The sequence below is a fragment of the Lynx canadensis genome, chromosome B1 (genome assembly GCF_007474595.2).
Source record: "Lynx canadensis isolate LIC74 chromosome B1, mLynCan4.pri.v2, whole genome shotgun sequence".
NCBI classification, from domain to species: Eukaryota; Metazoa; Chordata; class Mammalia; order Carnivora; family Felidae; genus Lynx; species Lynx canadensis.
In genome coordinates, this window is record NC_044306.2 from 62848466 (window position 1) to 62860682 (window position 12217).

Here is a 12217-nt window from a genome sequence, read left to right on the forward strand (position 1 = left end):
AAAATGGACTATTATGTCTATAAGATGTAAGCCTCATGCTAACCACAAAGCAAAAACCTGGTAAATTCACAAAAGATAAAGGTAGAAGAATCAAAGTATATCACTAAGGAAAATCATCAATTCACAAAGAAGGGCAGAAAGAGGAGAAGAAAAGAACTAGGGAACTACAAAACAGCCAGGAACCAATAAGATGGTATTATGTTCTTATCTATCAATAATTACTTTAAATGTTAATAGTTTGAATTCTCCATAAAGACACAGAGCATCAGAGTGGATTAAAAAAGAAAACAAAACAAGATAAAACAAGACTCAACTATATGGTGCCTACCAGAGCCCCACATCATCTGTAAGGACAATGAAAGCTCAGAATGAAGGAATGGAAAAAGATATTCCATGCAAGTGGAAACCTAAAAAAATCAGGGGTAGCTATACTTTTATCAGACAAAATACACTTTAAGCCAAAAAACTATAACAAAAGACAAAGAAGGTCATTAAAAAATGATGAAAGGGTAAATTCATCAAAGGACATAACTCTTGAAAATTATATATACACTCAACACTAAAGCATCTAAATATATTAAGCAAGGGGCACCTGGGTGGCTCAGTCAGTTAAGCATCCGACTTCAGCTCAGGTCATGATCTCACGGTTTGTGGGTTCAAGCCCCGCATCGGGCTCTGTGCTGACAGCTAGAGCCTGGAACCTACTTCGGATTCTGTCTCTCTCTCTGTCTCTCTCTCTCTCTCTGATCCTCTCTTGTTCACGCTCTCTCTCTCTCTCTCTCCCAAAAATAAACACTTAAAAAAATTTTTTAATAAATAAATAAATATATTAAGCAAATACTTAAGACCTGAAGGGAAAAATAGACAATACAATAATAGTGGGAGATTTCAACATCCCACTTTTAATAATGGATAGATCATCTAGTCAGAAATCAATAAGGAAACAGCTGCCCTTGAACCATATGTTAGACCAAAGGTACCTAACACACATATATGGAACATTCCATCCAACAGCAGAATTACACATTCTTCTCAAGCCCACATGGAATATTGTCCAGTATAGAGTCACAATTATGTAGAAAATTAAAACTACACATTTCTGAAAAACGGGTCAAAAAACAATAAAAAGGGAAACCAAAATATCATAAAACAAAAATAGAAACACAGCATACCAAAATTTATGGGATGCAGCAAAAGCAGTTCTAAGGGGAAAGTTTATCGCAATAAATGCCTGCATTAAGAAAAAAGAAAAATCTCAAATAACAGTCTAACTTGATACATCAAGAAACTAGAAAAAGAAGAACAAACTAAGCCCAAAGTTAGCAGATGGAAGGAAATAACAAAGATCAGAGCAGAAACAAATGAAATAGAGACAAGTAAAACAAAAGGAAAGATCAACAAGCCTAACAGCTGGGTTTTCTTTAAAGATAAACAAAACTGACAAACATTTAACTAGACTTAAGAATTAAGACAGTGATGACTCAAAAAAAAATCAGAAATTGAAGAGAAGACATTACAACTGAAATGACAGAAATACATGCTTCTTTTTTCTTTTGTGCTACGAATATTTAACATAAGATCTACCCTCTTAACAAGTTGTCATGTGCCTAATGCTGTATCATTCTCTATAGGCAGTTTGTCATACAGCAGACCTCTAGAACTTACTTATCTGGCATAGCTGAAACTTGATACCCATTGAACTCTCCATTCCCCTCTACTCTCAGCCTACTATATTCTGGGTTTCTATGAGCTTGACTATTTTAGACACCTCATATAAGTCGATCATGCAGTATTTGTTTTTGTGAGATTGACTTATTTCCTTTGGCATAATGTCCTTCAGGTTCAACCATGTTGTCGTAATGCCAGGATCTTCTTCCTTTTGAAGACTGAATGATATTCTATTATATGTATATACCATATTTAGCCAGTAAAATCTATTGGGACTTCTAATCAAGAAAGTAGCCAATTCTGTCTTCTGCACAATGACTGTTTCAATGCAACATGATGTTTCACGTTTCCATGTTTTTTCTCCATCTTTGTTTTTTCTTGTCTATTCTATTGCACTGGCTAAAAATTTTCAGGGCAGTGTTGTTTATATAGATGCTAAAAGTCATCCTTATATCGTATGTTTCACGTGTCACAGTTGGGGTGAATACAACTAGAAAGTGGTGTAACTGGGCATCAGTCCCCATGATGAATCTAAAACCTACACTCTCTTTTTTGCTATAATAACTTGCTGTTACAGAACAGAGATAGTGGAACTATTTTATTTATTTACTTCTTTATTAAAATGATCCTAACCCTTTTAGAGACAGGCACCAACAAAACTTTACCTTTCAAGAGACAGAGAGAGAGAGAGAGACACTACTGTGAATGAGGCCAACAATTGGATAACCTGAAAAAAACAGATAAATTCCTAGAGGAATATAGCCTACCAAGACCGAATTATGAAGAAACAGAAAATCTGAAATAGACCTATTACTAGTAAGGAGATTGAACCAGTAATCAAAAATTTCCCAACAAAGAAAAGCCCAGGACAAGATGGTTTACTGGTGAATTCTACCAAACATTTAAAGAAGAATTAACACCAATCCTTCTAAAATTCTTCCCAAAAAACTGAAGAGGAGGAAACACTCCCAAGCTCATTTTACAGGTCAGGATTACGCTGATACCAAAGCCAGATAAGGACATTACAAGAAAAGAAAACTATAGGTCAATATCCCTGATGAATACAGTTGCAAAAACTCTCAATAAAATACTAGCAAACTGATTTCCACAGTTCATTAAAAGGATCATAAAGAATGATCACATAGAATTCATACTTGGGATGCAAAGTTGGTTCAACATAGGCAAATCAACAAATGTGGCACCACACTGATAGAAAAGATAAAAATCATAATCATCTCAAAAACTGCATAAAAAGATTTTGACAAAATTCAACATCTTTTCATGATAAAAACTCTCAGCAAATTTGATATAAACAGAATGTACCTCAATATAATAATGGGTAATCTGACAAGCCCACAGCTAACATCATACTCAGTGGTGAAAGGCTGAAAGCTTCCTCTAAGATCAGGAACAAGAAAAAGGTGCCCACTCTCAACACTCCTTGCAACATAGTATTAGAAATCCTAGCCAAAGTAATCAGGCAAGAAAAAGAAAAAAGACATCCAAATTGGAAAAAAAAAAAAAGAAATGAAGTAGAACTGTTATTGTTTGCATATGATATGGTCTTATGCATAGAAAGTCCTAAAAATCCCACCAAAAAACTGTTGGAACTAATAACCAAATTCATTAAAGTTGCAAGCTACAAAATAAACCTATAAAAATTAATTACACTTCTATACACCAACAATGAGCTATCTAAAAAACAAAGAAAGTAAACAATCTGTTACAATAGTATCAAAAACAATAAAATACTCAGGAATACATTTAACCAAGGAGGTGAAAGATCTATAAACTAAACACTGTAAGACACTGATGAAAGAAACTGAAGAAGACACAAATAAATGGAAAGATATCTTGTGTTCATAGATCAGAATTAATATGATTAAAACATCCATAGTACTCAAAAACATCTACAGATTCAATGCAATCCCTATCAAAATTCCAATGGCATTTTTTTACAGACAGAAAAAAAAATCCTAAAATTTATGGAACCATAAAAGACACCAAATAACAGAAGCAATTTTGAGAAATAAGAATAAACCTGGAGACATTATATTTTCCTATTTCGATCTATACTACACAGCTATAGTAATCAAAATGGTGTGATACTGGCATAAAAACAGACACACAAATCAAAGGTACAGAATCAAGAGTCCAGAAATAAATCCTGCACATACAATCAACTAATTTTTGACAAGGAAACTAAGAATACTCAATGGGGAAAAGATAGTCTCTTTAATCAAAGGTGTTGGGAAAACTGGCTATCCACATGCAAATGAAAGACACTGGAATTTTATCTTACACCATACACAAAAACTAACTCAAAATGGATTGAAAAAGTAAATGTAAGAACTGAAATCATAAAGCTCCTAGAAGAAAGCATAGGGAAAAAGCTCTTTGAAATTGGTCTTGGCAATAGTTTTTTTGGCTATAACAGCAAAACACAAGCAAAAAAGGCAAAAATAAACAAGCAGGACTACATCAAACTGAAAACTTCTGCACAGAAAAGGAAACAGCCAAAAAATGAAAAGGCAATTAATACACAGAATGGGAAAAAATATTTGCAAACTATCTGATAAGGGGTTAATATAAAAAGTATATAAGGAACTCATACAACTCAAAAAACAAAAAACAAATAATCCAATTAAAAATGGACAGACAACCTGACTAAACATTTTTTCCAAAGAAGACCTAGAGATGGCCAACAGACATGAAAAGATGCTCAACATCACTCATCATCAGGGAAATGCAAATCAAAACCACAATGAGATGTCACTCATTGTTAGAATGGTGATTATCAAAAAGATAAGAGATAATTGCTGGCAAAAATGCAAAGAAAAGAGAACCCTTGTGCACTGTTGGCGAGAATGTAAATTGCTACATTCACTATGGAAAATGGTAGGTTCAGAGGCTTCCCCAAAAAATTAAAAATAGAACTACCGTATGATCTAGCAATCTCAATTCTGAATATACATCCAAAGAAAAAGAAATCATTATCCAGGGAAGATATCTGCACTCCCATGTTCACTGAGGCATTATTCACAGTAGCCAAGACATGGAAACAACTTACGTGTCCATGAACAGATGAATGGATAAAGAAAATGTGGGATATATAAACAACGGAATATTATTTGGCCATAAAAATAAGAAAATCCTCCCATTTGCGACAACATGGATGGACCCTGAAGGCATTATGCTAAGTGAAAGAAGTCAGACAGAGAAAGCCAAATACTAAATGATCTCACTTATAAGTGAAATTGTAAAAAGCCAAACTCATAGAAACAGAGTAGAGCAGTGGTTGCCTAGAGGGGGACAGGGAAATAAGGAGATGTTGGTCAAAGGGTACTCACTGTCAATTATGAGTAAGTCCTGGGCATGTAATATACAGCAAGGTGACTACAGTTAATGATACTATGTTATATACTTGAAAGCTGTTGAGAGAGTAGATATTAAATGTTCTGATCACAAAAAAAGAAAAAAAAGAAAAATGGTAATTATGTCAAGTGATGGATGTGTTAACTAACCTTATTAGGTAATCATTTATACAATGCATACATGAAATAAATCACATCATACACCTTAAACTTACATGATGTTATATACAATTATATGTTAATGAAGCTGGGGAAAAAATTAATTTCTTAAATAATAATTTTTTTTTTAAAAAAAGACAAATACTCAACCCTTACTGGCCTGCAGAAGAAACATGTGTCCCTCTAAACCTACTTTTCTATCAGGGAAGAGCTTGAACAGTCATGTAAGATGATCTAACATACTATTCTTTAAGTCTAACCAATATCCCAGTATCATCCTGAGGGATTGAGACTCTTAATAATATACTACATATTGGGGCACCTGGGTGGCTCAGTCAGTTAAGTGTCCAACTTTGACTCAGGTCATGATCTCACGGTTTGTGGGTTCGAGCCCTGCATCACATCAGGCTCTGTGCAGACAGCTCGGAGCCTTAAGCTTACTTCAGATTCTGTCTCCCTCTCTCTCTACCCTACCCCACTCACACTCTGTCTCTCTCTCAAGGAAAAGTAAACATTAAAAATTAAAAAAATATATATAGTACATATTAATTTAACAATCACTGAATATCTCCTACATTTGAGGCACAATAATAACAATTCAAACTGCACCAAGAGAGAAGATTCTGTAACCAGAACAATTTTACTCTGAACCTGATTCAAGTTAATAGTGAATGCTGTTGGTGCCACCAGATTGCTTTTTGTTTATTTATTTTGTTGTTTTTTATTTATTTTTGAGAGAGAGAGCGTGAGCAGGGGAGGCACAGATAGGGGGACAGAGAATCAAAGCAGGCTCTGTGCTGACAGCAGTGAGCCCCATGTGGGGTTCAAACTTAAAAACCGCGAGATCACGACCTGAGCCGAAGCTGGATGCTTAACCAACTGAGCCACCAAAGTGACCCTGCTTTTCCTGAGCCGGAGTGTCCATCCCCAAACTGCTGTTTAAGTGTTGGCTATTAAGAGCTCAGAGCTGCCCCTGTTTTCCAGGAGAATTGGAAACCCCACTTGGCTTCGGGGTTCTATCTCCTATATCCCATTCCAAAACCCTCCACAGCAATCGTCAAGGCAGGACAACCTTGCCTGTGATTTATACTTTCTCCCAAAAGCCCAAGCCAAGGCTATGCTGTCCCTGGGATCACTTCCTTGTTCAGCTCTATCCCCTTCCTTACTCTGCTTCCCTCACTTCCATACAGGGTTTTTCCTAAAAAGCACTTCCTCAATAAATTACAAGCATCCAAATCCCTATCTCAGGCTCTGCTTCTAGAAAACATGGACATAAGGGGCACTGATTTCATTCACTAGAGCTTGACTAAAGTCAAGGCTTTCTTTGACTGATTACTGTGGTTTATAATCTCTAAGATTAATACTATTATTATTAATATCATAGTCATTATTTTACAGATAGGGATTTCTTGGTATTCTGTAGACAATACACTGTTTGTCCATAAAGGGAAGACCAAAAGTATCATTAAAGCTTTTATAAAAACTGAATTATAAAATTTCTTCCCATATGATGTATTCAACATAGTCTAAATCCTAAATCTGACTTTATTCCTCAAGGTATAGAGGAGAAAAGTGCTAAATCTGATCTGGCATGATGCAAAATATAAGTTGAAACAGAATAGACATATATCAGAAACAAAATCAGGAATAATATTTTCCTCAGGGCATAATTCAATAAAAGAAATAAACAAACAAAACCCTATAATTAGCTAGTGCTGCTACTGCCCTAATTCTCCTGCATTTTCAGGTGGGTCATAGACAATCCTTCTTGGGCAAAGAGGGGGAAAAGACCACATCAGTAGCTTCACATTTCATTCTTCATCTTCAGTAGAGTGACTCTTACACAACTGTGGTGGTCTGGGTAGCCATGAAAATAAGAGCTCTGTAGGGGCTTGGTTAAGTGACAGACTCTTGGTTTTGGATTAGGTCATGATCTCATGGTTCATGAGTTCAAAACCTGCATTGGGCTCTGTGCTGACAGCACAGAGCCTGCTTGGGATCCCTCTCTCTCTGCCCCTCCCCTCCTTGTTCTCTCTCTCTCTCTGAAAATAAATAAACTTTAAAAAGGAAGGAAGGAAGGAAGGAAGGAAGGAAGGAAGGAAGGAAGGAAGGGAAACCACAGTTCTAAAGTCCATGTGGGGCAAAGGGACTCAGGAGTGCTCCCCTGGTTGCCTAGAAGATGCTTTCTCCAACATACGAGCTGCATGTGGGCTTTTCCCTTTTCAGACCCCATAAAAGGTGAAGAGTTTCATGACATAATAGTGCTTATTATAGCAGTGAAGATAAGACTAATATTACACATCAAACAGTCCCCATTATCCCATCATCTAAAATAAAAAAAAAAAGGTATCTAGACCAAGATATGCTAAAAGCCAAAGCCTGCCCTCCAAAAAATACATTTGCCTATAGTAAAAGCTTAACTAACATGTAATAAGGAAGCTATCTTATTCCCTAGGGCCAGAATTTCAAAAGTAGGACAGTTAATAATATTCAGTTTATATTTTCCCAACGTGTGTCTTTAGTTCATTTCTTCTATGTCTTCAATTAGCATCCTGATCTTTAAAAATCAACAAAAACAAACCTGTACACAACAACCATTCATGCAGAAAGCTAATTTTAATGAACTATAGGGTTAGCCTATTTCTTAATGTTTGAGGAGGACTGAAAAATCTCTAAAGTGAAATGGTGATTATAAAGAATTCACTATCACATGATCAAAAAGCGAAACGGAAACTCACCACCAGGTACACTATACCAAGCAGCACCATTGGTTGTTCCATCTATGAAGCTGCTGTCATCGTCATTCTTGCGACATGGTGGCCGATTGGGGTCAGACATGGGTGGGTTAAAAGCAGAATACGCTCGAGCCAAGCTTTGGAAAATGGCATCATCTGGGCAGGAGCTATATTCATGAGCACTACCTAGTAAATAAACCCACAGATTAAAGAAATTAACACAGACCAAGGAGCACTCCTTGTTTTCTGAAGAGTGATTCAGTGTTGTTTCTTGCGGATGTATTTCTTTAGCTACATCACTATGGGGAAGGAGTGAAGGTTTAATGCTCAAAAGCTACACTTAGCTTTTAAGTTCTATAACATTCCGTTCCATACAACAATGTAGAAATTGGGTAGAATGCACATTCTATTTATGAATTGAAAGCTTCAGGAGAAAAGGTGATAAACTTGTGGTGAACTAGACCTGACAAAACAGTAAGATTTCCATTGCTAAAATTTTTAACTTCAAAAATGTACCTGTACCAACCTCACAGCCACCGTGAGCCACTCTCACACATATTTTTAGTATTTGAGTTTAAATGTTTTAAAAAATCTCCTATGTGTAATATGTAAATAAATAATATATATTTTTATACACTATATTCTTCTTCATATGTTATAAAACATGCTAGGCTTTTAAATTTCCCAGCTATTGACAAACTAAGAAATCTCGAAATTTTAATGATGTTTCAGCAGAGACTTTTCCTCAATGCTCAGAGTTTCCAATATCTAAAATTATTATCCGTGGGGCGCCTGGGTGGCTCAGTCGGTTAAGCATCCGACTTCGGCTGAGGTCATGATCTCGCGGTCCGTGAGTTCGAGCCCCGCGTCGGGCTCTGTGCTGACTGCTCAGAGCCTGGAGCCTGTTTCAGATTCTATGTCTCCCTCTCTCTCTCTGACCCTCCCCCGTTCATGCTCTGTCTCTCTCTGTCTCAAAAATGAATAAACGTTAAAAAAAATTTAAAAAAAATTAAAAATAAAAAAATAAAATTATTATCCTGTGCTTACAAAAAGCAATTCTCCAAAGGCCCTCAGAATCCATCCAAAGCAGGAAATTTCTTGGAGCAAAAAAAAAAAAAATAAGTTGAAAATAACTCTCTGGCTAAAGCTTGCTGTGCCTGAAATTTAACTAAAACTAGTTAGAGAAAGTCAAAGTACCACTCCCCACCCCCGCGCCCGACACCATCATTCCAAATGTGAAAGTGTGAGTGTATGTTAAAACACGTAGAGATCCACATGGGCCCTCATCAACTTCTGAAAAGACTGCTTCCACTTTTAAGCCATCTTGTCCACACACCTATATACCTTCCATTATCTCTCCATTCTTCCAGGGTTCAAGAATGACCCAAGTTCATAATGTCTGTTTTCTCTCTTTCTCCTGCATTCTGTCAAGATCACATTCCTCTTCAACTAAAGCTTATGAAAAACTTACAGTCCTTTGCTGCCAAATATACATACCCGTGCCACATGAAATAAGGGATGTTCCTATTAAACGTATGTGTTTCTATAGGCAAAATCACTTAAGGACCAGTTCCTTAAAAGGATATTATAGAAATCATTCTATAAATCCTCATAAGGTAAGTGTAAACCTTGAACCATTAAAGAAACAAGAAAAACACTTACCACTCCGCGTCTCATCATATGGGTAATTGGCCACGAGGTCTCCTCCGTGGAGATTGGCAGAGAGCACGAAAGGAATATCCATAATCCAATGAATGACTGCCTTGGTCTCAGGAGCAAGCTGTATTCAAGATTAGAGATTAAAAGGATTATAAATTTGATTATCATTGGGGGGATCGCTTGACAGGAAAGGCACAGAAAAGAAAAACAACAAGAACAACAATCATTGAAAGCTGGGCATAGGCCATGGGGCGCCTGGGTGGCGCAGTCGGTTAAGCGTCCGACTTCAGCCAGGTCACGATCTCGCGGTCCGTGAGTTCGAGCCCCGCGTCGGGCTCTGGGCTGATGGCTCAGAGCCTGGAGCCTGTTTCCGATTCTGTGTCTCTCTCTCTCTCTCTGCCCCTCCCCCGTTCATGCTCTGTCTCTCTCTGTCCCAAAAATAAATAAACGTTAAAAAAAAAAAAAAAAAAAAAAGCTGGGCATAGGCCATATTTCAAGCACTTCGCGGCTGTTTTCATAAAAATAAAAGAGATTCCAGTAAGAACAGTCTTTCCATCTCTATATTCTCACTTATAATAAAAAAATATATTGCAATAGTGTTTAAGTTTCCTTAGAAGTTTTACTTTTGTGAGCTGCCAGCTTTTTTCTCTTTGAAACTTGAAAACCATCGTGCAAATCACTTTCAAATTCTGGGGCGTCTCCATCTGATCTTTGTTAATAATAGCTAAGAGTAAGAAAATGAAAAAAGAAAATAGTTGGACTGAAGAACTAGGTTCTTTCCCTATGGTGATTAAACTCTAGAAATATATGGGAGATTTTCTTTCTTTTATTATTAATAATTATTATTTATTATTTTCTTTTATTGCTTACTATTTTTCCAATTCCCTCTACTTCTAACACTGTCCCTGTAAAAAATATTAAACTGGGTCTCTTTCAAAACTCACTGTAAAACATCACTTTACTTTAAGAAAACCATCTTAAACAAAGGCAAAAGTTTCAGAAATTCATGTTGTCTTTTAACGACTCACAGCCCTTCATATCTTGGTAATAAAAGAGGGAAGAACTTTATAGCAAAGAATTAATCTGGAGCCAGAAGCTTGATCTTTCATGTGATGAGTTTTTAATACTAACTAGGAAGACTCTCAAACTCCCAAGTACCTCATTGATTTAAAAACAGAGAAATATTTTCCTGGAGATGTGATCTGTACTGTTCCTTGGGACAGAAAATCTAACAACATCAGTAGGGTTTGATGGTTACAGTAAGATCTTGTATTTCTATAGCTCTGTTCAATGAGCTCTGTTCAATGAGCAATGTGTGAATGAGCATCACACATCCCCATTGGATACACAGATATTCATCCCCCTTTCACGGGGAAGAATCTAGGGGTTGAGTGTGTCAATAATACATCCAAGTTCACACAGCTGAGGATTCAGTCTATGAAACTATAAAGCCCATGTTATTGTCAGTATGTCAACTTTTTTAATGTATCAAAAATATCTTATTTTCCACGTAGGCAACTTACAATTTGTGAAAAAGTGCGATTTAGAATAGGGTGATGTTTTTATTATTTGTTTAATGGCTTATCTCATTCTCCCTATAAAAATTGTTTATTGTAGTGGTGCCTGGGTGGCTTAGTAGATTAAGCGTCTGACTCGGCCTTTCGGCTCAGGTCATGACCTCACAGTTCTTGACATGGATCCCCATGTCGGGCTCTGCACTCAGTGCGGAGCCTGAGTGGGATCCTTTCTCTCCCTTTCTCTCTCTCTCTCTCTCTCCCTCTCTCTCTCAAAATAAAATAACCTTTAAAAAATGTTTATTATGGAGCGCCTGGGTGGCTCAGTCGGTTAAGCGGCCGACTTCGGCTCAGGTCATGATCTCACGGTCCGTGAGTTCAAGCCCCGCGTCGGGCTCTGTGCTAACCGCTCAGAGCCTGGAGCCTGTTTCAGATTCTGTGTCTCCCTCTCTCTGACCCTCCCCCGTTCATGCTCTGTCTCTGTCTCAAAAATAAATAAACGTTAAAACAAAAATTAAAAAAAAATGTTTATTATAGAAAATGTAAAGGAGACAAACACAAAGAAAGAAGATTATTTTACTCATAATTTTACCTTCTAAGGATACCCATTGCTAACATTTACATATATCTTTCTCAGTCTTTTTCCAAACACTTATATATTTTCTAAACGTGATAATTTATGTGTCATTTCATATGTGACCTTTTTTGTTTGACAACAGAAAACAAATACTTTTTCATGTCATTGAATAGCCTTCTAAATTATTGTGGTAATGTCTGAGTAGTATATAATGTATAGATGTATCATTCTTTTTTTTTAATTTTTTTTTAATGTTTATTTATTTTTGAGACAGAGAGAGACAGAGCATGAACGGGCGAGGGTCAGAGAGAGAGGGAGACACAGAATCGGAAGCAGGCTACAGGCTCTGAGCTGTCAGCACAGAGCCCGACGCGGGGCTCGAACTCACGGACCGTGAGATCATGACCTGAGCCGAAGTCGGACGCTCAACCGACTGAGCCACCCAGGCGCCCCTAGATGTATCATTCTGAAACATGAATAAAATAATGGCTAATACTTACTAAATACTTTCTGTGTGACACATTGAAGTCT

At 36.8% G+C, this 12217-nt stretch overlaps 1 protein-coding gene across 1 annotated transcript in view; it reads right to left on the reverse strand.

Annotated features, from left to right (window-relative positions):
* The window catches only part of CPE (carboxypeptidase E), a 118075-nt gene that overhangs the window by 14995 nt on the left and 90863 nt on the right, over nt 1-12217 (reverse strand). The window contains exons 4-5 of the mRNA XM_030312788.1: nt 9599-9716; nt 7940-8122 (exon numbers count right to left, since the gene is read on the reverse strand). Coding sequence (XP_030168648.1) covers nt 7940-8122; nt 9599-9716 — 301 coding nt within the window. The remainder of the gene's footprint in view (nt 1-7939; nt 8123-9598; nt 9717-12217) is intronic.